General features: G+C 35.5%; 2 protein-coding genes, 1 long non-coding RNA gene and 1 pseudogene across 4 annotated transcripts in view; 2 read left to right on the top strand and 2 right to left on the bottom strand.

Annotated features, from left to right (window-relative positions):
* The window catches only part of SLC35A3 (solute carrier family 35 member A3), a 48047-nt gene extending 33885 nt beyond the window's left edge, over window positions 1–14162 (top strand). For both annotated transcript variants that reach the window (XM_026497544.4, XM_026497545.4), the window contains exons 6-8: window positions 2893–3011; window positions 4523–4656; window positions 10385–14162. In XM_026497544.4, the coding sequence (XP_026353329.1) occupies window positions 2893–3011; window positions 4523–4656; window positions 10385–10475 (344 nt within the window). In that variant the 3' untranslated portion in view covers window positions 10476–14162. The remainder of the gene's footprint in view (window positions 1–2892; window positions 3012–4522; window positions 4657–10384) is intronic.
* Window positions 14163–16085: 1923 nt separating this feature from the next.
* Window positions 16086–16685, bottom strand: LOC113254362 (phosphatidylinositol N-acetylglucosaminyltransferase subunit P-like; annotated as a pseudogene).
* A 5730-nt stretch (window positions 16686–22415) lies between these two features.
* LOC130543426 (uncharacterized) lies at window positions 22416–23908 on the bottom strand. Its single transcript, XR_008958766.1, has 2 exons — window positions 23622–23908; window positions 22416–22573 (listed from the first exon to the last, which is right to left on the bottom strand). It is a non-coding gene; the product is annotated as an uncharacterized LOC130543426 (long non-coding RNA).
* Window positions 23909–23977: 69 nt separating this feature from the next.
* MFSD14A (major facilitator superfamily domain containing 14A) overlaps window positions 23978–26478 on the top strand; it is a 39549-nt gene continuing 37048 nt past the window's right edge. Inside the window, exon 1 of the mRNA XM_026497533.4 lies at window positions 23978–24219. Coding sequence (XP_026353318.1) covers window positions 24136–24219 — 84 coding nt within the window. The 5' untranslated portion in view covers window positions 23978–24135. The remainder of the gene's footprint in view (window positions 24220–26478) is intronic.

The following is a 26478-nucleotide window of genomic DNA, read 5'->3' as shown; positions in this document are numbered from 1 at the left end:
AAATAAGTTGTAGATAATTTGAGATTACAAAAACAGAAATTAAAATGTTTATTAAAAACTTCAATTATTTGAGAGAGAGAGTGAGAGTGTGCATACCCACATGCATGCACTAGTAGGGGGAAGGGCAGAGGAAGAAGGAGGGGGAGAAGCAGATTCCCCCCACTGAGCATGGAGCTGATTCTATCCCAGGACCCGAGCCAAAGTCAAACGCTTAACCAACTGAGCCACCCAGGTGCCCTGAAATTAAAACATTTTGATAGCATTTTTCAAGTATCAAACTGTCAAAGATTAGCAAATTGATAAGATCCAACGTTAGCCAGAGAGTGGAGAAACAGAAACTCTTATTACCTATGATTGCCAGGACTGTAGATTGATATAACCTATTGGATCTCAAATTGGGAATGTTTAACAAAATTTTAAATAAATGCTTTGATGCAAAAATTCCACTTCTGGATAAAAATTTATTCTACAGATATACTTACACAAGAGCACAAGGATAGATGCTCAAGGTTATTTATTTTAGCATTGGTTATAATTGTAAAAAATAGATAACATGTAGAAGATTGCTCAAATAAATTATCAATATGATTAAGTGCAGTGGTTAAGATCATAGAGTCCAGAGCCACACTGCCTGGATTCATATCCAGAGTCCATCACTTACCAGCAGTGTGAGCTCAGACACGTTTATTTAACTTCTCAGTGTATCAGTTTCTTCATCTATAAAATGGGCATAAGAGTATCTACCTAATAGGATTGTTGTGAGTTAACATACAAAGCACTTGGAACAACTTGTGGTACATGATGTTATGTATGTATTTCAGATTATTATTATTATCCATACAATGAAATATTACACAACTGATAGAATGCAATAGATCTGTACATACTGACATTTATGTAACCTCTGTACTATATACCTTGTTTTGTCATTATCAAGTGTTATTTTTATTTATTTTTAAAAAGATAGATTTATTTATTTATTTATTTAGCACGTGGGTGGGAGGAGCAGAGGGTGAGGGAGAGAGACCCTCAAGTAGATTCCACCCAGAGCACAGAGTTCACAGAGCACAGAGCCTGATGCAGGGCTTGATCTCATGACCCTGAGATCATGACCTGAGCCAAAACAAAGAGTCAGCTGCTTAACCAACTGAGCCACCCTGGTGCCCCTCAAGTGTTATTTTTTATAATTAAAACATAGAAAACTAATACCATCATAAGTGTTTCTTTTTGTATTTTTTATTTTTCCAGTTTTGTAAGTTTGTAATATTTTCATGTTCAAAATTAGACATCTTAAAATGATTGATATACACCTGAAACTGATATAACACTGTATATTAACTGTACTAGAATTAAAATAAAAAATTTAATTAAAAATGATTGAGTTGGCAGGATGCCTGGGTGGCTCAGTTGGTTAAGTGTCTGCTTTCAGCTCAGGTCGTGATCCTGGAGTTCCAGGATCGAGTCCCACATCGGGCTTCCTGCTTGGCAGGGGGCCTGCTTCTGCCTCTGCCCATTGCCCCACTTGTTTTCTCACTCTCTCTCTCAAATAAATAAATAAAATTAAGGAAAAAATTTTAAAAATGATTGCGTTGGCATAAATAAAATTAAAAGAACATTTCATATCCCTTTCAGTTCCTTTCCATCATGGAATCTTCAAGTAGTTACGGCTTTATAAAAAAATTGCTTCACCCTTCACTTTTTGACTACAAATATTACCAGACACTACTCTTAACAGGTGGTCCCTGCAGGCATTCATTTCTTTATAGTTTAGGATTGCTCCTAGAAATCTCTTAGATCTAGTAGTTATGTGACAAACTCTGTGGTACAACTAAGGAGCGCAGGAGTGAATAAGACATAGTTTCTCTTCTCACTGAACTGGCTTTCCTTTACAGTGAGACTATAGTAATGACAGTTTCTAATGTTGTGTGACTATTTCTTAGCTTTGAATTTTTGGATACTACTTATTGTACTTTCAAAACTTCTTAATAAGGAAAAATGCAGTGCCACATACCTAAGCTTTTATATCTGCCTATATAAATATGAATATATGAAAATTCAGAGCTAGCAATAGGAAGGTACGAGACAATGAATATGCCAAAAGTGACCATTTTTCAAATATTTGAATGGGACAGCCATGTAGTCATGTAATGTAAGCATTATATATATTTTAAAAGTTTTTATTTATTTATTTATTTATTTATTTATTTATTTATTTATTTATTTATTAGAGAGAGAGAGCATGAGAGCAGGGGGGAGGGAAAGGGGAAGGGAGAGGGAGAGAATCTGAAGCAAACTCCACACTGAGTGTAGAGCCCATTGAGGGGCTTGATCTCACAACCACAAAATCATGACCTGAGCTGAAACCAAAAGTTGGCTGGTTAATTGACTAAGCCACCCTGGTGCCTGAAGCATTGTATTTTTTAGTGTTCCAAAGTTGGTAATCTCTGCTCTTTTCTACATTCTCCTGTCCTTGTCTTATAGTTGTAATATAGTACATTAAGTATAATTTTGTTAGATTTACATAAATATCCAAGTAAAAGATTTTTGTTTAAATTTTAGTTACTTATTTTTTTAAAAAATTTGTTTACTTATTTGAGAGAGGGAAAGCAGGGGGGAAGGCCAGAGAAAGAGGGAGAAGCAGACTCCATGCTGATCAGGGAGCCCAAACTGGGGCTTATCCCACGTCCCCAGGACCCCAGGATTATGACTGGAGCTGAAGCAGAAGCTTAACTGAGCTGAGCCACCCAGGTGCCCCCAAGATTTTTTAAGTAGTCAAATTTTATCAAAATGAAAAGCTAAATATAAAATTATTTGGAAAGTCAATGGAAAAGTATTTCTCCAGACAAACTAAATGACACATGACATAAACTTTATTATTTTTTTTTTTTTTAGGTTTCTTTGGGAGTATATTTGGATTAATGGGTGTATACATTTATGATGGAGAATTGGTGTCAAAGAATGGATTTTTTCAGGGATATAACCGACTGACTTGGATAGTTGTTATTCTTCAGGTAAAACATTTAAAGTCTTATATTTAATGCTGATAAACTTTATTTTAATGTAGATAATCACAGTAGCTCCTCATGTATGAGGTGAGGGAAAAAGAGTCCTCCTGTTGGTGTTCTCATTATATCTAGTTTATTCAGGGAAGTTAAAATAGAACTGGTCTTAATGCCATAATGAAAACTTACTTTGAAAAGGTCATAAATGAACTTTATGGCATTTAAATTTGACATAATTAAAATCAAGTGTAAGAATAAGAGAGTTGAAGCTGAAAGCAAATATAACTTTTGATTTTTTTACAATTCTTGTTGTATAGGAAGTCTGTGATCAGCCCATTAAGGCTCAAAAGCAGATCTAGATATTTAAATCTGTAACAGTTAATTGCCATATATTGTAGTTACATATTAAAATATTCCTGTCAAATTATCTAAGTTTGTAATTTGAAATTGTTAAAGGGTTGAATAATTTCATCATCAAAAATACACTTGATTACTCTGGAGGATATAAAAGTGAAGATACAAGTCACTGTCCTCACAAAGCCTTTCTTTAGAGGTATTTGAAGCTGTAAGAAGCAAGGTCTCTTACAGAAGTTGGGTGAAGATAGCAAAGGATAGTTGTGTTTTGAAAGCAGAAAGAATACTTCTATTTTTAAAATAGGAGAAAAGAGACAAGGATAAGTGGAAATTCAGAGGAAATTTGAAGTCGAGATGGGGTAGTCAAGAGGGTTTGTATGATGGCTTTTATCCTAGCAGAGGGAAGCCCTCTTCTGTAAGACTTGAGTAAGATAAAGAAGGTTTGGTATGGTTGATATGAGGGTGCCAGGAGGTAATAGAACATCAATTGTAGTGAACTCAGTTGGCATAGTTTGTGACTTTCACTAATAATAATCTTTTGTCATGTGAAGAGGTACAGTGAAAGTTGTTAACATGGGTAATCCAGATTTAGGATTTATAAGTAGAGTGTGGCAGAAAACAAAACTATGTAGTATGGTAAAACCTCATTATTTAAGTAGTCACAATTTGGAATCTGAGAGGGATTTGGTAGAAAGTTCTTTCTACAGTTTTTTTAGGAAGAGTAATCTGACAGCAATAAAAAGTAGATTGGTGAGAAGCTGGAGGAAGAAAGCCAAGTAAAATAAATTTCAAGTTACACTTTATTTTTCTTCAAAAGTAAAAACATTTCACTGATCTGAGTGACCAGTCTTTCCACATTTGTCTGAACAAGTGATGTTTAATTACTAAATTGGTTGAGGGTAGTTGTTTTAGTCACAGTATAGTCAAACTATATTATAACAAATTGCAGGTTACGCTTGTAGTTACTTCAGTAGGTAACTTTTGAAATAAGAGGTCTGTTGAACAAAACCTGGAAGTCTATTGGTTATAGGATATGTTTAATAAAAATCACTTATTATAAAGGGATTAAATTTATAGGACAAAAGCTTAAAGCTTCATTGAGTAATGAGATTGTTTTGAGAAGCAGTTTTATATATGTTTAAAATAATCTTTTAAAACTTTTGCAGGCACTTGGAGGCCTTGTAATAGCTGCTGTTATTAAATATGCAGATAATATTTTAAAAGGATTTGCAACCTCTTTATCCATAATATTATCAACACTGATATCCTATTTTTGGCTACAAGATTTTGTGCCAACCAGGTAATATATTCTTTTCTATTTCTTTAAGTCTCCAAAATATATAGAAAAATAAGAATTCTTAATAAGATCTGGTATGAAAAATTTTGTTTTATTACAACTTTTGAAGAATCAAGGAAATAATAGTAAAAAAATCCATTTAACGATCTTTTTTTATTTTTAAAAAAATTATTTAAATTCAATTTAGTTAACGTATATTGTATTATTAGTTTCAGGGGGACAATTTAGTGATTTCATCAGTTGCATATGACACCCAGTGCTCATTACATCATGTACCCTCCTTAATGCCCGAGACCCCAGTTACCCTATCCCCCACCCACCTCCCCTCCAGCAACCCTCAGTTTGTTTCCTAGGGTTAAGAGTCTCTATGGTTCACCTCCCTCTCTGTTTTTATCTTTTTTTAAAAACATTTTTAAATTTAAATTCAATTAACTAACATATAATGTATTATTGATTTCAGAGGTACAGGCCTGTGATTCATAAGTCTTATATAATACCCAGTGCTCATTACATCACATGCCCTCCTTAATGTCCATCACCCAGTTACCCCATCCCTCCACCCACTCCCCTCCAGCAACCCTGTTTGTTTCCTGTTATGCAACTGTCTTTTTAAAAAGATTTCAAACTAAATGCATAAAAGAAAATCTTCCACTAGAAAGTTTTTATACAAATTTGACTAGCCAGAATTTTCCCAATAGATTGGAAAATTTTTTCCAAACTTTTTTCCCCAAAGGAAAATATCATATAAAAAAGTTCATAAGTCATATAAAGTTATAATATAAATCATATACTGGCATTTTTATGTGTGGAATTGATGTAAGTAAAGCCAGGAGAGTAGATGGCATTCTTGAAGAGAATAGTTTATGTAGAGAATGTGGTGCATGAGAAAACTCTTTTAGGTGGTGGCAGGAAGAAGAGTGGTTGGGAAGAGAACTGCAAAAGGAATGATGGGTGAGGCAGGAGACCCAGGATGTGCAGTGTCATGGATGCCAAGGGAGGAGACAGAGTCAGGAAGAATGAAGTGTGATTAATACCCATTACAGCTGGTATTGAATGTCTTATTATTTTTTTTATAGTTATTAATTTATAATCCCAGAGTAATGAGATTATATCTTAGTGGATTCCAGGTTACTATTCTTCGTTTTCCTCTAACTTCACTCCCCTCCTCATCTTCTCAAACTCTATACTTTGGAGTCTCCGAAAGATCTGTCCTTGAACCTCTTATTTACACTCCCTCGGGTGATCTCTATTCTCAGGGCTTTATTTTTTTATTTTTTATTTTTTTAATGATTTTTTATTATATTATGTTAGTCACCATACAGTACATCCCCAGTTTCTGATGTAAAGTTCAATGATTGATTAGTTGCGTATAACACCCAGTGCACCATGCAATACGTGCCCTCCTTAGTACCCATCACTGGTCTATCCCATTCTCAGGGCTTTAAATACCACCTGTATGCTGATAACTTTCCCTTCCCTACCTTTCCCTCCCTCCCTCCCTCCCTCCCTCCGTTCCTTCCCTCCTACCCTCCCTTTTTCTTTCCTTCTTTCCTCCTTTCTCTTTCTTTCTCTTTCTTTCTTTCTTTCTTTCTTTCTTTCTTTCTTTCTTTCTTTCTTTCTCTCTCTCTCTCTCTTTCTTTCTTTCTTTCTTTCTTTCTTTCTTTCTTTCTTTCTTTCCTCTCTCTCTCTCTTTCTTCTTTCATATTTTAATTTGAATTTCAGGCTCGTATATTTAATTGCCTACTTGACATTTTCCCTTGAATGTCTACTACATAATTCATTCCCTGTCCTTATAAGGGTTTCCCAATTTAGTAAATTTTAGTAAATGGCAGCACCTCCATTATTCCAGTTGCTTAGGCCAAAATTCTCCTTGACTTAAACAGGAACAGTTTATCCACAGTAACCTAAGAAAGGGCTATAGATATAGATGTAGACAGAAAGTTAAAATATTTGGAAGTTCTTTAAATTCTGAGTGAAGTGGGAAGTAAGGTCATCAACTTCTCTTTACCCTTCTCTTGAACACATCATTCTAATCTAGAAATAAAGCCTGTCACCTCTTCCTTTTTAATATCTCTAGAGTTAACCACTTCTCACAACTTCCACTGCTACTACCCTGGTCCAAGGCATACTCATTTTATCATCTGGATTAAGGAAATAGTCTCTTGATTTGTCTCCTTGTTTCTTCTTTTGCTCTGTCCCCCTACAATGTTCTTCATTCAGCAAACAGACTATTTCCAATGTAAATTAGATCATATCACCACTCTGCTCAGAAACCTTTTACTTTCCATGTCACCTAAAAGTTGTCATTCTTAATGGCCTATTTGATATGGCCCTCAGCTACCTTTCTGTCCTCGTCTGATATTACTTTCTTCTTGTTTACTTTTTCCTCCCTCCCTTCCTTTCTTTCCTCCCTTTCCTTCCTTCCTTCCTCCCTCCCTTCCTCCCTTCCTTTTTCTTTTCCTTCCTTCCTTTCTTTCTCTTTCCCTCCCTCCCTTCCTTCCTTCCTTCCTTCCTTCCTTCCTTCCTTCCTTCCTTCCTTCCTTCCTTCCTTCCTTCCTTTTTTATCTACAGTAACCTCTTTGGCACGGGCTTTACTATCCCTTCAGTCATCTTGATACTCATCCCCTATGTATTCACATGACAAAGTCCCTCACACCTCACATCCTCAGGTCTTGGTTCAAATTTACTTTATCAGGAGACCTTGCTAAATAAAAGAGCACACCCCCCCCCCATTCTAACATTCTTTTCTCCTTTCTTCAGAAGATTTATTACCATCTTATAAGTCAGCAAGACCAGAGCTTGGCCTATAATAGGTACTCTGTGTGTTTGAATGAACGTTCAAGATCTTAAAATACAGCTAGTAAAATTCATTTGTGTTATTGAGAGTGAGATAGGATTATGGATGGAATGTGGCAGCAGAAAAACATAATATGCTCTTTATATTTCTGTATTGAACATTTATGGTTTCATTCTTCTAGCAACCTGGACAATAGGTCTGGGACACACATGTTGAAATGTGTAATTTTTCTGAGGCATGAATTTAAAAGTATTTCTGTTTCTAGTTTGGTATGGGAAAGACTAGCCTAACAACTAGGGTCTATATCTTAATGATCCTTTAGCCTCTATTCATTAAATGGGGGAAATTACGTGCTAATGTATTATTTGTGTGTGTTTGGAACTTTATTTTAATGTTTTGGAACTGTGGATTTTTGGGGTACATTTAAAAAGGCATACCTTTAAAAAAAATAACACCTCATATAAGGCTGTCAACTTTAAATCTTTGAACCATGCAGAGAATAAACAATAAACAAGTAAATGAAAAGGTAAATCAGTAGAGGGATAAAAGGTAGTAGTTTGTCAGTAAGATATATACCTGCACGTAAATCCATGTTTCTGAGGGACTGTGAAAGGTATGTTGGGATGAAGATAAAAAAAGACAGTGATTCTGTTATTATTGAATGAATGAATGTTTTGACACTGAGTCAGATGAAGGACATGGATTATTTTTCTTATCCTATAACTAGACCCTCTATCTTTATGTATTCTTATTTTTGTGAAGAGCATCTCTTAAGCAATAAATACAGTGACCTCTGTTCCAAATGTATTAATATATTTTCCTTTGTTATCCCCATTTCACTTCCTAAAACTGCTTTGTTTTGTTTGTTGCTTTCTCAGAAGTAGTTCTCCTGTACTTGCCTTTCTGATTGCTCCTTTAGTAACCTATCAATCCTTACTCACTCTCTCATTCATCTCATTCACTGCCGTGTCTTATCTGTCCTCTCTATGAAGATAAGTCCCAATTTCACTTCAACTCTAGATCCCTATTTTCAGCTGACTGCTAAACATCTCTGTTGGTGTTATATCACCAGTATTCCCTTTCCTAACTTATTTTTCTAGTGTTGATTATTTTGCTTACTGATATTAACCATCCTTGCATTTAGGCTTGTTTATTCTTCTATCAAAAATTTATTAAGTGTTCACTATGCCTTCCTTTTACTGTACCAGATCCTGGAAAAACAAGAATGTATGAATGAGATATGATTTCCTCTCTTCAAGGAGATCACAGGGATTAGAGAGATAGACATGTGAATAAATGAGAATTTTATGATCAGTATATACAACTCTGTTGGAAATCAGGTGCTTAAATCCTTGAAATAATTATTGTATTCTGATAGTTTTTTCCCAACTATTTTTTTTTCTCTCAGAACCATCTAAAAATAGTTGTCTTGACAGGTGGGGGTTTTCTGACATCGTTAGGTATTCTAGTAGATCCTGTTAGAAATTTCATAGAATGGATTCCTGCAGTGGGTAGAAAATTGGATCAGACAACTTTTCAGTTGAGCATGTGATTCTATGTAATTCTAGAGGTCCAGAAAGCTAGGCAAAGGTCAGAATTCCTGACAAAGTTTTCAGTCAGAAGCTTTTCCAAAGCCTAAATAATTATGAAATGTTCCTGTAGTAGTAATTTTCTTCAAGAGGTATTGTAGGAAGTTTTATGTTACCATACTCTTACATGTGTACCTGCATCCAAGGCTTTTGAAAAGTTGCCCATTTACATCAGGCCAACACTAGATACTTATCACAGCAGATAATTATTGAGCTCCCTCTATATCCTAGGCACTCGGGGTATAATGATGAATGAAGAGCACATGGTTAAGCAGGGGTGCAGATGTGTCAATAATGCATCATTTAACATAGTGTAATAAATGTTATCATAAAGTACCTCTGCCTAGAGGAATGAGCCTTGGAGACATTGGATCTGAGTTATGAATCATCAATTTTCTTGGGAGAAAGGACACTGCAAGGAGAGGAAATAGCATCTACAACGACACTGTCCTGAAAGGCACACTGTGTTCACTGAATGGAGTAGCTAAATTATAGATTGGGTGGGTGGAATATGAGAGATGAGGTCAGAAGGACCACATTAGGAAGGGCCCTTTATGTCATAATAAGGGTTGTGATCTTTTTCCTTTATAGAACAAATGTTTATTGTGGTAAAGCTCATGGGGGTGACTTTGTACTGTTAATAGAAACTTTAAAACCAAGACTAACTCATGTCCCTGTAATAGTACTTTGAAGAATATACCTCCACTTTAAGTTCCAGTACCAGTTTAAGTTCATTTCCAGTTTATAATAAGGCATATTATATCTCTGGATAGATAAAATAAAGAATGAACTGAGTCTACCTGCATTTTAAACTGAACTTTACTAAAAAAAAAAAAACAAAAAACTGAACTTCATTTTGGTCTCAAAAGAATGCCATTTTCTGTTTATATTTTCAAATTTTTAAAAGTTGAGATCTTTTATTATTCAATGTATTGCAGGCAAAAGACATATTAAGGGGAAATACATTCAAAACATCTTTGCTTTGGGAGACAATACAGTGCAGTGGATGAAAGTATGGGCTCTAGAGTCAAACATACCTAGATTTGAATCTCGTCTTCCACTTAAAGTTGTGGGACTTAAAGCAAGTTACTTAAACTCTCTAACCCTCAGTTTCCTCATATATAAAAAAATGAGGATAATACTAATACTTCTTCATAGGGTGCTTATAAGAACTAAATGAGAGACATGTAAAACTAGAATGTAGTAAGTACTCAGTATTTGTTAGCCATATTACTGGAACATTTTTTCCTCAAGTTCAAATTGTTTTTATAAGAGAAGAAATAGAAAGAAGTTGTTTTGCCTTTAATCTGATTATCTCTTTTTCATTTTTTCTTCATCTATTTAGTGTCTTTTTCCTTGGAGCCATCCTTGTAATAACAGCTACTTTCCTATATGGTTATGATCCCAAACCTACAGGCAATCCTACTAAAGCATAGTCGTATACTGTCTTTAACTGGTTTTTCACAATGGTGCACTAGGAGTCTCAACATTAAGCTTGCATAGAGGACTTCTACAGATCTAAGAAGATATCATCATGCTGAATCTCATCCTATTGTTCAAATGGTTTGAAAATATAAAAGTTTAAGGATAAAATATGTGTATATGTTAACGAAATACCTATTATATCTAGAAATCAAAGCTTGAAAGTATTTCCAGGGATTAGAATAATTATCGGAGAAAACTTGAAATCTGAGTTTAATCTGATTGCTGCAGAAATGTCCTATGCACTCTTTGCAAGAGCACACAACAAATGTCAGATACCAATTTTTGTGAATTAGATCTATTTAATCTTATTAAATATTTCATTAAATATTTCATTAAATCACATGAAATATTCAGTTTGAAAATTCAAATTGCCTATAAAGCTGTGAAGAAATAGAAGTATGATTTGAAAAACATTTTCATGTTATCTGAGATTTTTATATTTATACAAAAGATTACTAAAGAAAGGATTGCTAAATGTCATTTGTTCAACTACATAAAAATTGGTAAAGTTATGTCCTGGGTCTAATTTGTGAGAGAATAAAATTCATATTTAAATTTAATGTAGGGAAATACACACATCTATTTCTCCATCTACATTCTAAGATCTTTTAGTGCTTTGAAACTGCTGAAAGCAATCCAGTTGCTCCTGTGCTAGATAGTAGCCAGAGACTTTTGCACTAATGGAGTTTTGTCCTTAATCTCTTAATTGTATTTCTTTTCTGTAAATCAGATAAATCCTTAACATTTCTTTAAATTAAATATCTGTATGTGGTAATTTCTATTAAAGTTTCAAAATGAATTTAAAAGGATTAAATACTCACTTAATAATTTAAAGTAATTATTATTGTCTAATATCTCCACTTGGAGAATTCTGAACTATCAAAGCATATACGGTACACAACTAAAATGTTTTTAAATGAATATTTTAGTCATTGATCTGTAAAAACTCCTTTAATCTACAACTGTTAAAAACAATAACCAAAATAATAATAGTATAGATGTCAACAAATTGAGACCAAAATGACCTTTCTTAGAGACATTCCAGATTGCCATGATATTCTGTTATTTTAAATGGCACTATAGCTATGAACTCAAGGCTGCTCAGAACTTTTTAGGCCTCTCATAAGCCCACCATCCCCAGGAATACTCTGGGCACATGTCTGGGAGAGGAGGCGAATTCTGAGTTCCCTCTCTGTGGCCCTGTAAAAGCTGCTGCGAAGGAGCCACCACTTAGGTTTAAGATAGTGGTTTCTTTTCCATTTTGATTAGCACTGGAGTTGAGGTTGTAAATTACATGAGTTATTTAATAAGTTGGTTCAAGGGGGAGAGAAAATATAGCAAAAATGGTAAAGTGAATTGGTGGGCAAGAACACTTTCTAAAATTGAAATATGGATTTAATTTAATTATTGACTGTATATAGAATTACCTATTATGTATAAGAAGTATTTTACTTTATTTTTTCATTCATGCTTTATATATTTTTAAAAATCTCCCATTCTAATAGTATAAAAACTGTAAAAACATAAATATTTTTATATAGTTATAATGGATTTTCTTAAATAGAATTTGGCTCAAAAATACCGTGTTACAAACTTTTGGGTACTTTTGGCTTACTAGGACTGGCTGTGTTACTTTGCTTATGCAAGCCACATCTCTACAGGACACAGACCTGATCTATTCCATTCAGAGTTTAAAAGTGATCAAAATTACAAAATACCTTAAATCAATTTGCTGGTGATTCCAAATTGGAACTAACTAAACTTTCTGGAAGCTTGTCCTACAATACTGAGTGACCATCTTTTAGAGTATTTGTTTAATAACTTTACCACATTCTGAGCATGGTGTTTTTAGATTGTAACAACATTCAGACTAACATCCTACTATCTACTGCTGAATGAAATCTAAGTCCTGCAAATGCAAAGAATTCAAGAGTAAATATAGAGATTTATGTTCAGCCCACATGGAAGTACTAGTTGGGTACTAGTATATATTAATTCACTGTACATTTACAACTAATTGTTAATTCAGGCCGAGTGTCCCTTCAAATAATGATAAAAGCAAATATTGGATATGAGACATGTTAGTTACCATAATATATTTTCTGGTGTTCAAAATAACACAATTTTTAAGATTCCCAATAAAGCTTATAAAAATAGAATCAAGAGTAATGAGAACGGACAAAGTAGTCTAAAGCATATTTTCAAACCAAACTTTTATTAGACAAGCTTAATTTGTATTTTGCTTTTCTAGTAGGCTTAAAGATGTTACTAGAGATTGGGTTGTGTAGCTTATAATTTTTAATTCATAGAGAAAGAATCATATTTGAGAAGGGGAGCCTGTATCCTAGTTCGTGTCATTTATACAGATAATGCCATTTTCAAATGTGTGTGTGGTGTGTGTTTTGATGACCTCCAAAAGCCTTATTGTATCAATCTTATACAATGATGACTCCTTGATTATTTAAATTCTTACTTTTTAAAGCTTACTTGTTATTACCCTGCTACTTGTTCATTATAAAAATGTCCTAATTCATGGGAGAAGAGTGCCAGTTGATAGTTCTGTTAAAAATTAAGAATATGGTATTTGGGAAGAAAAGTTTGCAATTCAATATGTAGATGTTTCAACACAGTAATATCACCAGTTCTTTAGTGTTTTTAGGGAAGTTGTAGACTACTTTTATGGTGGAAACTGTAGTTTAGAGATGCAAAACTTAAAATGTTTACATCAGTTTATATTGAATGTCACAATCTCATAGAAGGAAAGGTAGTTTGATATTTAAACTAGATTCCCAGGAGATAAAATTTGAAAAGAAACTAATTGACTTTGTGCCCAGGAGACTTGGTGTAATATTGCTTATTATTAAGAATTGATACACTTTTCCTACATATCAAATTATTGGACTTTTAAAATGTCATTGTATAGTCATTCAACTGAGTTTTGTTTTGTTTTTAAAAATAGGGCTTAGCATCGCTTATTTTATTTACACTTTCGTTGTTATAATATTTAATTACACATGGATGTATGCTTTACATAAGAAAAAGTTTATAAGTTATTTATGCTATATTGAAAGTCATCTTTAGACTCTCCCAGATATGTGTAGCATATTTAAAGTAATTACAGGACCAAAGGAAAAGCACCTTTATCAAAATCTGGTCCTATGTGCCTTGCTTTACCAAATACCTGACTTTTCTGGAGGATATTACTGTAATTCACTACTTTGGACACATGGGGAAATTGACGTTTTATGAATGACTTTAATTCAATTTTTTGGATATTTCAACATTTGCTCTTTAAATTCATTATCTAACAGAATATTAAAATAGGTATATTATTATAAACATTAGTAAACAGTACTATTTAAATTATGCACCATTGTTCCATCATTGAGCTTTTGAAACTTTAACAAATGTATATAGCTGTCATTTGGTTGTTTTCTTATTATGAAATATAATTTACTGTGATTTTAAAAATATTTTTTTAATGGTTTAAATTCTGAATTTGTTTATATGTCTATGTATTTCATTTGTTAGAAAGATTCCTTTGAGTTTGGGAATGTGATTTGTATATTTAAATTTTTTATGGACATCATTTAGAAGAATGTATAAATTTGTCTTTTGTTAAATGGCTTTTTAATGGATCAGTTTCTCTTTGTCATTTTTTGGTATCCAGTTATCTATTTAGTAGATTTAAGAAAAAGATTTTCATAATTAACCATATAAATTTCCTCCTATATTTCCTTGTTTCCCTTGTCACCTGTGTTTGACTTAACTGATTTTAGACTCCTTTCTATATATCAGAAATGACTCCCTGATCCTTTCCATATCTCTCTAGTTACCTTTATCATGTGTGATCTTCCTTTTTTCTAGCCTATGCTCTAGCATGGAAGACTGGATTTTATTTAAACTAGTTAGAACCTCTCTATCTGTGTGATAATAGCCTAATTTTTTGTTGTTGTTTTAAATAAATTATCTCTTTGCTAGCCTCAAGGTTAAGTAATTACAGTAATTGGTACATATTTTCTTCAAAAATCATTGAATATAATTGCTTCTATTGTGACTATCAATTCAGTGCATAGAGATCAAATAATAAGCAATATAAAGGATTTCATTTCCACCTCTATTAGTGAAATAACCTTGTACAAAATGCTTTGTTTTAATAGATCACTAAAGAGTATCAGCATTTAATTTATTTATTTAAGAATATCAGCATTTTAGAAATGGATACTTTGGTTTCTTCTTGTGAAAAGAATTAACTGAAAATCTTTACATCTTTTCGGAATTGGAATACTTCTTTTATTGGAAGTATATCCAATCCTTGAATCCCAGTGCTATGCAAATACACCTCATAATTCAAATCTTATAATTACTGCCATTCAATAGAGTCAGATAGTGACCAGCATTAGTAAATGGTGTTTCTTACAGTTCTTAAATTTGAATTCCTTCAAAGCAGGATTATTACATACATATTCCAAAAAAGAAAATAGCAAAGAGAAAATAACTTGCCTTCAAACCCCAAAGATGTGAAATTCTACTATAGTAGAGAGTGTCTTGGTGACTGCAAATTCACGAGTTTTCCAAATTTACCTTCAGGTTCAATAACTGAGTAGAAAGACAGAACTTCCTGAAAGCTATTACACGCACAATCATGTTTATTACCAAGAAAGGATGCAAATTTAAACGAGCCAAAGGAAGAGGCATATAGGGTAGAATCTAGAAGGGGTCCAAATTCCAGTTGTCTACTCCCTGTGGGGTCCTGGACAGTGTTATCTACGCTGGCCACAGTATACACACAGTATTACCAATCAGGAAAGCTCACTCATGCTTTGGTGTCCAAATTTTTATTGAAGCATTATTACTTGGCATGATTGCTTCTTTGCCCACATGGTTGAATTCTCCAGCGCCCCTCTCCCTGGAAAACTGGCTGACATCAAGTTACAGGCGTTCATCCTGAGTCATCTTGTTAGCATTAATTATTAGGTATGAGGTCCTAAAGATGTAGGCCAGAACTTTCTTTGGGTAAACCCAAATTTCTTATTACACAGTGACCATTTATGTCTATACACATTCTTCTGAATTGATGAGGAGACACAAGTAATGAGAGTTGTTTATAGAGACTTTCACACTTTATGATTTTAATTTCAGAAGTGTTGTCAAATGATTCTGAACATATGACTTGAGGGTAGAAAAACGTTTATAATCTGATACAGTGCTAAGTAGCACATATAGTATTCATTTAGCTTTCAGTTCTGATGTTAAATGACTTTATAAATGCTGAACTATTTTTTTAAAGAACAATAAATTATACTGTATATTAATATACAATTTTGAGCTTATTTGTTATTTATTTTATTTTCTGCCATTTGAAAATTACAACGTGAATGTCTCTCTGGAAGAACTTCTTGCTTTTACTGATACTTATTTTTTTAAAGTATGTTACATGGTAATACAGTATTTTATTCTGTCCATTAACAACTAATATTTGAGAACATTTATAATTTAATGGAATTTAATCTAAAAGAAGTTCAACTTGCTTTTTTGACATTTCAATACTGGGTATAATTAAGAGAGATAGCCACAATAGTTATGGTCAAAATTATTACATCAAAAACATAATAAATGCTTGGTGTTAGTCTGTATAAAATTCAGTTTTTGGCATAAAATTCTTTGGCTGTAAGAAAGAACATTTGGTTTACTTCACTAATAGGAATGTCTCTTAATGCTGGTATGGCCTTTTCTTAGTATTTCTTCTGCTCTTGATTTTTAGCATAGTTATCTATGATTGTATGAATGGAGTTGAATGGAGAGGTACTCATCATGTTTATCGCAAAAAAGGGTACATAACCAATTACTATAGTAATGACAAGGTACGTGGGCAGTGCAACCACCCAATATTTTTGAGACCAGTAGGTTAAGCCTAAGGAATTTAGCCAAGATTCAGGAATAAAAGCCCACAAGATACATACTGTGAAGCCAAAATGAGAGCTTAAGAACAAAGCCATAAATATCACTCCTTCTGGCAGTGGTGATGATGAATTTTCCACCGTTTTCCCTGTGGCTATAGACAATCTTGGGTCCTTCAAGCACACTTAGGCCCCTCCTGGCAGTTCAGCCACTTCAGCACCAAGTCAATTTTAAGCTAATTTCAAATTACCATTAACCATCACTATTATAAGAAAAAGTTAACAGAATAAAACTGATAGCAGTAGTTCCTTTGGCTTCACTGTCAATTGGTAAGTCCGCATTTCCAATAATCCTTTGCTAGGGTTAAGCAGCAGCCCTCCATTGGATCTAACCAATTTTTCATTTATGAATTTATTCGTTTAGGATTTCTAATATGTAAAAATAACTTCTTTAAAACAAGTAACATATTATTCCTTTGGAAATAGTTTACCAGAGAAATACACTTTCAACCTTTTTTAAGTAGACCTCACTGAAGATTTAAAAGAACAATGGATATTGTTACAGTGTTTGGGAGTAATCATCTGAAAATACACTCTTGTTAAAATGTGCTTGAAATGTGAAGTATTTAAGGGGTTTAGTTAAATTTGCTAAATTAGACAAGTATTTTTAGCAAAATCTGTGAATGTGCTTGTTTTATGAGTTTGCTCTTTCTTTTAAAAGCCACTGCATGTACAAAAACATGATTTTTAATAATTGAGAGTTTACATTTTCTCCTTTAGGCTAAAGTTTTATTATGTTCTATTTTATTCTGCATGGATAGTAAATACAGCAATTAAAAATTGTGATACTACGGGCTTTTTCTAATATATGCAAGCTCCTTTAATAGGTTTTCTAAATATTATAGCCAAAGTAGAGTTATATTTGTTGGTTGATATAGGGTTATAGAAAATTTTGACAGAGATGAGCCCATGTTTCAATTTATGATTTTGAAAATATTGCTGTGAATTTTAGAATTTTAAAACCTGAAGTTCACTTTGGATATTATGTACATAATGCCCCAAATTTCCATTACTTAATATTATTTGTCTCCATTTACTTTATAGACCAGGTTTGTTTTGTTTTTGTTTATTTCATTTTTATAATATTATTGCCATTTTAATGGCTTCAATCATGCTATGACAGATTTTGCCAGGTTAGGTTTGAAAAATTCATGGGTTTTCTCCATCCATTCACGAAGTAATCATCGTTAAAGACTCTTTTTTCCATTTAAATTTCTTCAGCTTTTCATTTTGAAAAAATTTAAACATATATAAAAGTTGAAAGAATGGTGTAGTCATTACTCTTCACCTAAATACAACATTACTAACATTTTACCATACTAGCTTCATCCGGACACTTGACTCCTAAATACTTCAGCATCCATTTCCTAAAAATAAGGACATTTTCCTCTTTAACTCAATATCATTATCATACTTAAGCAAATTTAAATTAATTTGATTGTATCATCGAAGTTCATATTCAGATATTTCCAACTGTCTTTAAAAACAACTTTACATTTTTTGTTTTGTTTTGTTTTGTTTTTGAACAAAGATGCAGTTGAAGTTCATACTTTGTATTTGATTGCCTTCTTAGTCTAGAAGATCCTTCCCTGCACCCTCTTGGTTTTTTTCCCCCCATGATGTGACTTTTTAACGAATCTAAATCACTTTGCTCCTGTCCTTGATCTGTTTATATCCTTTGACTTGTTCCCTTTATTCTTTGTATTTCCATTGAACTGGAAGTGGAGTCTGTAGGTTTGATTAGCTTCAGCTTAAATGTTTTTGGAAAGAATATTTCATAGGTGATCTTGTAGATTTTATATTTTATCACATTGAAGAAACATAATTCTAGGTTATCTCACTAATGAAGACAATAATCATTTGGTCAAAGTGTTGATTACCAGATCTTTCCATTATAAGGTCATTTTTTTTTCTGCTTAGTAATTAGTAATCTATAAGGCAATGTTTTGGCACCATGGAAATATTCTTTCCCTAACAGCCTTCAATAAATTTAGTATCAATTGATGATTCTTAGCTGAATCATTTATTACACCACACTGAGTTGCAAAATGGTGATTTAAAATTTTTGAATTTTCAGGGGTGCCTGGGTAGGTCAGGTGGTTAAGCATCTGACTCTTGATTTAGGCTCAGATCATGATCTCAGGGTCGTGAGATCGAGCCCCGAGTCAGGCTTCATGCTGGGCTTGGAGTCTGCTTACGATTCCCTCTCCCTGTACCCCTTCCCCCCTTGCACACTCTCTCTCAAAAATAAAATAAAAATAAATTTTAAAAATTAAAAATTTTAATTTTCTGATTTTCTTCTATTAGTTTATATTCTTCTATTTAAAAAAGACTATTTCCCTTTTTCCAGTGCTCCCTCTTTTTTCAAATATCACTAGGTGTTCAAATTATTCAATGTTATCTACAGTCACAGTTCTTTTTGATACTGTGAGCCAACAGCCAGTGGAAATCCCTGTAGGCCAGCTTCTGTGTCTTTTAGACATGACCACATTAGTCTGTGAGTTTTTCCTTGCTTCAGTCACAAGATGTCCCAGGGCCTACCTTGTACTTGTCCCATCCCAAACCTGGAATAGCCCTATTCTCTTCAAGGGGAATGGAATCTGGACTCTATTTGCTTTTAGACCATTTCAGTGGACAGAGCTAGGAAGTAAATTTCTTAAAAGGTCATGAATTCAAACTAATACTTAACATTTAGCATTACAAGTTTTTTTTTAATTTTATATTTGCCTCTCTTTTACAGTGAAAATCCTTGTTCTGAGCAACAGTGTATTTGTTTATATGTTTTATTATGTAGCGTAGTTTTCAGTAGTACAATACCAGTATTACTAATGGTAAACATACTGAATAAAATTTAAGATTTCTTTGCAGTTCTTTTTGTCCTTAGACTAATAGCCCACTAAGGGTGTATAGTCAGAGTAGTGTTCAAAAGTTAATGGAAATCATTCTTTTCTCTACATGGTAATGTGACATAACTAGGTTTGTTTTTGTATTCACTTTTAGAATTTACGTAAAGATTTTTATTCTATTTTGAATATGTAAAGGTTCAAAGTTAAAGCTACATAAAAAGTATACTCAGAGCTAAGTCTAGCTGTTATGGCTATCCGTCCATCCCATCCTTAACCACCCCCAAAGGTAGTATTTTCACTAGCTCCTAGTTTGTATTTCCCGTGTTTCTTTTTGAAAAACAATCATGTATGTTGCTATATTTATTGTTTCTTTTGCTCTGTGGAGTGTGTTCTCTTCTTTTAAATGTTCTTATGTTTAGAAAACTTTGCATGTTCTAGTGGTTACATTTTATACTGTTAGCATTTTATGCAATGCTCTTAGAGCCCCCATTTTTTGCTTGTCTAGGCTATTGAGCTTGTCATCTTTAAATGTTGATTCCCATCTAATTGCCTTGTGACAACCAATGAACTTATTCTACTCCTTCCTCTAATCTTCATATTTTTTAGTTCCCTTACTTCTGTTTGATTAGAGCATATATAACATTTACACACTATTTTCTCACTGTAGTGCCTGCTTTTGTTACTATATATATATATATATATATATATATATATTTAAAGATTTTATTTTTCAGAGAGAGCGGGAGAGAGTACAAGCAGAGAGAGTAGCAGGCAGCGGGAGAAGCAGGCTTCCCTCTGAGCAAGGAGCCCGATGTGGGGCTCGACCCCAGGACCCTGGGATCACGACCTGAGCTGAAGGCAGACGCCTAATTGACTGAGCCACCCAGGCGCCCCTCAATATTAAATATGTTTTAAATATACTTAATACTCTCCACTAGTACTTTTGCTGAATCCTTCCCAATCAACTCATGGCTGGATAGAGCTCTTCCAGTAAAGTATACAAGTAGAGTTTCTAAGCACACTGTTCCTCAAATCTAGCATACAGAAAATTTCTTCTAGAATCTAGACACTTTTTTTATTTTTTATTTATTTATTTATTTTTTTTTGACTGAGAGAGGGAGCACAAGGTGTGGGGGGGAGTGAGAGTGAGAGAGTGAGAGAGGGAGAAAGAAGCAGGGAGCCTGATCCTAGGACCCTGAGATCACGACCTGAGTCAAAGGCAGATGCTTAATGGACTGAGCTACCCAGGTGCCCCAAGAATCTAGATACTTAAAGTATAGCTTGACTAGATATAAAATCCTTGACTCAACCTTTCTTGAATTTTTTGGAGAATGTTGCTCCACTGTTGTGTTGCTTGGTTTTATTGTCATTCTGGCACCACTTTATAGTTTTCTCCTTTGGAAATGTTAATTTTGTTTGTTGTTGGCTTTTGTCTGGAGGCCCAGATCATTTTTTCCATGTCCTCTTCTCTCTGACCCTTTTGCTTTCTTTTTTTGTTCTCATAACTGATTTATGCTTCTCCATGTTTCTTACCTTCATTATGTCTTTCTTAGGAATCCTATAATACAGTATTCATTTTTTTAGATGATTTTATTTTTTCAGTATATTGCCTGAGCTTCATCAACTCTCACATCTTCCTGCTGGGTTTTAAACCTTGTATATGTTGCATACTTTCACATCTGCAGTTATATATTTAATGATATTTAATTCATATTGGAGTGTTGTATGTAATTTTTCTCTGCTTCACATTTTCTAGAGGGTAGTATTTTCTTTTAATTGAAAAGTCTTTATTTTCTAATAGTAGCCTTGTATGGGGTTTTGGTGGCTTTTTCTGTTTCTGATAAGATGTTCTGGATTTTCCTGGATCAGCAAGAAAAGGTGGTTCTATGGAAGGGAGGGGTGAAGGGATGTGGGTGACTCAGTTTTATAGTTAAAGAAAGCCCTCTTCTGTTAATATAGTGAAGTGCAGTTTCTTTAATAAATGGTGCATTTTGAGGTTTGGATTCTGTGATACAATCTCAGTTTCTTTAGGAATATTTAGCTTCAGCCACTTCTCTTCTCTGCAAGGTATTCCTGTACTTTCCAAGGAGCCTCATGAAGTGTTCTTATGAACGTTCCACCTTGGTTCTTACCTGTTTTCAAGCCTGATTTTTGGCTTTTTCATTATTTGGGGGGACTCCCAATATCCTTCAAAATCATTACCTTTTGCTTATGCTGGCAAATGCTAGTTTCTGTTGACTGTAACCAAAGAACCCTGACACACTAACCACTTAATGTAAAGTTTGTGAATCTCCATAACCCCAAATCATATACAAAGCCACAAATATATAAACAACAGATCTGTTAGAACTGATCTCTCTTGTTTACTGTTGCAGCTCTTCTAGCACAAAGCCTGGGACATTCTGGACATTCAATGTGTTAAATTTCTCATTATTACATTATTTCCAACAGCACTTGCCATAATCTGCAATTATCTTCCCTTTGTGTTTGTTTCATAACTTTGTTCCCAGTGTAATTAAGCTTCATGAAGATATATACGATTTCATGTATGCATGTATCCTCAGTGTCTAGTAAACTATTGACAAACACTTATAGGTACTCAAAAATATTTTTTGAATGAATAATAATCAGTTCTTTAGGATAGTAAAATTGGTATAGCTGGATGAAATATCATTCTGTGGGGCTATGAAAAGTCAGAGTAATCATACAAATTATCTTAACCAGCCCTCTACATCCATCCAAAACAAGCTCCTCAGAACTTAGTTATGAGATCTTGTCATGACCTTCTCTAAGGAGCTTCAGGTTGGGGCTCAATTAAATGTTTCAGCAAGAGAATATTTTTGAACAGATGATGAGGGGTGCCTGGTTAGCTCAATCAGTAGAGCATGCCACAACTGATCTGGAGTTCAAGCCCCACCATGGATGTGGAGCCTACTTAAAAAAAATAATAATAATAAACAAATGATGAGTTTCCTTGTTGATGGGAAAATGTAACTTGAACTATCTATCAAGGTAAAATGCCTTTGTTTTCCATTTCCAGTCAAATGTTCTTCTATATAGAAATAGAAGGAACGGAAAATTCAAATTTATTTTTTAACATTTTATTTTGAAATAATCTCAAACTTACATAAAAGTTGCAACAGTTGGGGCACCTGGGTGGCTCAGGTGGTTAGGCCCCCAACTCTTGATCTCAGCTCAGGTCTTGATCTCAGGGTCCTGAGTTTGAGCCCACCGTGGAGCCTACTTTAAAAAAAAAAAAAGTTGCAACAATAATACAAAGAACACATTCCCTTTACCCTGTGTATTAGCTATCTACAGCTATATTATAAATTACCCCCAAATTTTGTGGCTTAAAATAAGTACTTTTTCTCTTATAGTTTTTGAGACTCAGGGAACCCAGAGCAGCTAATCTAGGTGGTCCTAGCTCAGGATTTCCTGAAATTGGAGTCAGGATGTTGGCAAGGGTTGCAGTCGGCTGAAGGTTTAACCAGCACTGGAGGATCTGCTTCCAAGACTACTTACGTATCTGTTGGTAGCAGACCACAGTTTCCGGACACCTAGACCTAGACTTGAGCATCATAATATGGCAGCTGGCTTCCCCAGACTTGAGCCCAGAATGAATGAAAAAGAGACCTAGCAGGAAGATGCCATACGTTTTATGACCTACCTGCTGATGTCAAAGCTGTCAGTTCTGCTCCATCCTATTAGAAAAGAGTCACTCAGCCCAGTCCTACACTGAAGAGGAGAATGAGATCCCATCTCTTCCAAAGTACATCACTGAATTTGTGAACACATCTTAAAATCACTGTACTCAGAAACCTACTTTTAACAACTTGCCTTTTTGTCACTCTTACCCCCTCCTCACATATACAAACATGTTATCTCCTATTTGAGAGCAGGTAGCATGCATCACATCCCTTCACTCCTGAAAACTTAAGTGTATTAAGAAAAGGGGTATTATAACAGTTATCAAAATCAGACTTAACATTGTGATACTTTAATCTGTAGTCCGCATTTCACTTGTGTCAACTGTCATTTCTAGAATTTTACCCCCATTAAGTTGATTTTTAAACAATATAGTAAAACAAGTGGTGGGTTACAAAGCGTAACATAGGTTATGTACGTTTTTATTGGCAGGAAATAAAAGGTCCTGGGACTAAGGAAGCTGCTGAAAACGCATGCTGCAGTTGAGCGGGGGGCGGGGGGGGGTGTAGAGTGTGGGGCTGTTAGGGGGAGTAGGGGGTGAGCACGAAGACAAAATATTGTTTCTGAAAAGTCAGTTTATCCTTACCCACTATTTCTGGAAAACGATTTCAACTGTTCCCTTCGTCACGGTTGGAGATAGGGATAATAGTTGAGGACGCCTAGTCATATTTCCAGTGCAACCATTCATCAGCCGTATCTCCACGAGCAGGTAACTTTTAGAAACTTACATTTCATCAGTGAAGGAAGGACTATAAGGGTCCCTACCTCCCAGGACTGTTGTGAGGAGTGAGCGAGCTGAGGAGCGGGGAAAGCACAGCGTCGCACCAGCCGCAAACCTAGCGGCTTCCCTCTGGACTTCCCTCCCCGCGCGGCGAACGCCAAGCAACCGAGAGGGCGGGGCGGCGTCACGTGGGCGGGGCGGGGCGGGCTCCTCCGCGGATCGCACGATGTGACGCGCCGCCGGAGGCAGGCCGGGCCCTCAAGATGGCGGCGGGCGCCCCGAGTGGCTCGGCCCGGCAGTAGTGGCGGGACGGCACTCGCCGCTGGGGCCGGCCGCCCCGGGAGTGGCTGCAGCAGCGCCAGGAATCGAGGATGGTAAAATGACCCAGGGGAAGAAGAAGAAACGGGCCGCGAACCGCAGTATCATGCTGGCCAAGAAGATCATCATTAAGGACGGAGGCACGGTGAGCTGGGGTACCGCGCCGGGGAGCGTCCCTCGGGCCCCCCCCATCCGATCTCTGCCCCCAACGCCGCCGCCGCCAGCCGCCCTGAGTGCCCCCGCCCTCCCCCACCCCGTCGGTGCTGCCGATGTCTCAGCCTCCTGGGCTCTCTTGTTTCTGCTCCGGGGCTTTCCTCTCTCGTCCCGGCCTGCGGCCTTCGGGGCCCATCCTCTGGGGGAAGCCGCTTGCCTCTCCCGCACCTGCCGCCCTATCCTCCGGTGGCCCCTGGAGGGCCTGCGGCCTCGTTCCCCACGTGCGCCTCCGCGGCGGGCTGGAAATGACGCCCGGCTCTCCGCCGGCCGGCCCCTCGCGTAGCCCGGGCGGTGCTGGTCCCGCCGCGCCCCTCGCCTCCGCAGCCTCTCCTGCGCCGCCGGGCCCCGCGCTGCCGTCGCGGCCCTTTCGAAGGTGCTGAGAGCAATCCCTGGCTTCCCATATGCTGCTTACCGGGTGGCATCTGGCGCGTCGACCCCGCTGGGGCCCCTTAGTGCCTTCGCTTTCTTCCACCTCGTTCTGGGTCAGTGCTCTTAGCTCCTTCCAGTGCGGTAAACACTGTCAGACGGTGGGCTTTCCTCTTCACTTCTCGGAGTCAGAAGCGTGACGGAGGACGCCAGGGGCCTAGACTTAAATCTGCTGGTTTCCAAAGAACAGTAACCACCCTGTTCTTTGGGTGGTTAAACTCACCTTGCTTATTTAAAACAAAAGATGCTAAATAGAGTTATCATGGCCTGAGGATTAGAAGACACTTTGAAAGGAAGAGAGAGGGTAAGAAAAAATTGTGCTTTTTAGAAACAGTTGTCATCACAACTTTATGCAGTGTGCTGTAGTTAACCAGCAGGGGACGTAGGATTTTTAATTGAAAATTTAACTCGCCTATACTTTTTTATGCCGAAATTTCTCCGTTGCTACACTCTCCAGTCTTTGTTGCATTCTTTGATATCACGTTCTGAAATAGAATGCAAAGGTAAAACATGTTTCACTTTCCTGAGAAGTGTGCAGAAATGATACCTCTTATTCCATGTTTATATTTATTCTAAATATATATATATATAGTTGGAGCCCGGATCAACTGCTAGCATGGTGCTAAATGTGTACAGTAATTAGACCACCACTGAGGATTTGCCGAATCCATTTGAAATAAATGACAACTTAGTGTTGTTGCTAAAATTTAGAAAGCTTGGGACATATGCAGCAATTTCAGAATATACTTTTAGCTAATTGTAAAATTAATTAGATATCAGAGCTTTGACATGTGGTGAAGAAAAAAACTTCCAAGTTCTTAGATCTTTTTGTTGTACTTGATTAATTAGAACATTCGTTTGATTAAATCAATTATGAATAGTCAGGCCCTTTTGATGAAGTTAGTTAGAACTACGTGGGGAGAGAAATAGCATGAAAGAATACCAGTTGTCTTTGTTAACCATAGGAGCTTGATATTTTCAATTCTATATAAAATCTATGCAATAGAAGCAAGGAAGGATTGTATTTTATAAAAGCAAGTGATTTTTAACATCAGTATTCTTTGCAAAAGATTAAGAATGGAGTTCTGATCAAGAAACACACCTTCCTTTTTCTTGAGGTAAAGTTCAGTTTTGTTACCTCTTTGGAGTTTCATTTGATTCACTTTACATCAGATGCTTTCATTCCAAATCCTGTGAGATTTGGAAGAGATTTTTACTTTTTATCTAATTTGTTAAAGTTGTAGTGAAATCATAGCTTGTTTTTGGAAGCAAAATACAATTTTTACACCATCAGTAAGTTTTTAAGAGGGCACATAGAATAAATGAAAGCTTTTCTTGAGAACTGTGGGCGTGTGGTATAATTTATCATCTTTATACACTTATGTTGCACTTTCCAGTCCGAAAGCACTGGACACCTCTTTAGAATAGAAACTTTGTTTATGCATCTTTGAATCTTATAGGGCCTAATAGGAATTCAAAGTGATAAAAACACATTTAAATTTCTTTAAAAGAAGTGTGTGCTAGCACATTCCTAAATTTTTTGTTGTAATTGTGTTCATTCCTTAATTGATTTTATACACACACACACACGGGGTATTTATATTTCTAGAAGTGTCAGGTAATTTTTTACAGTGTTTGTATTTTAACCTACTCTAGCTGTAAACAAAAAAAAGTATATTATAGTTGTAGAAATTTTAAAATGGCACTTGCTTTTCTGCCTCTCTACTTGTAATTGGTAAGACTACCCTTACAAACATTTTTTAAG

This window comes from Ursus arctos, unplaced genomic scaffold, assembly GCF_023065955.2.
Source record: "Ursus arctos isolate Adak ecotype North America unplaced genomic scaffold, UrsArc2.0 scaffold_12, whole genome shotgun sequence".
Classification (NCBI taxonomy): Eukaryota; Metazoa; Chordata; class Mammalia; order Carnivora; family Ursidae; genus Ursus; species Ursus arctos.
The sequence above is the reverse complement of the archived record's forward strand: the minus strand, read 5'-3'. Positions and strand labels throughout refer to the sequence as shown.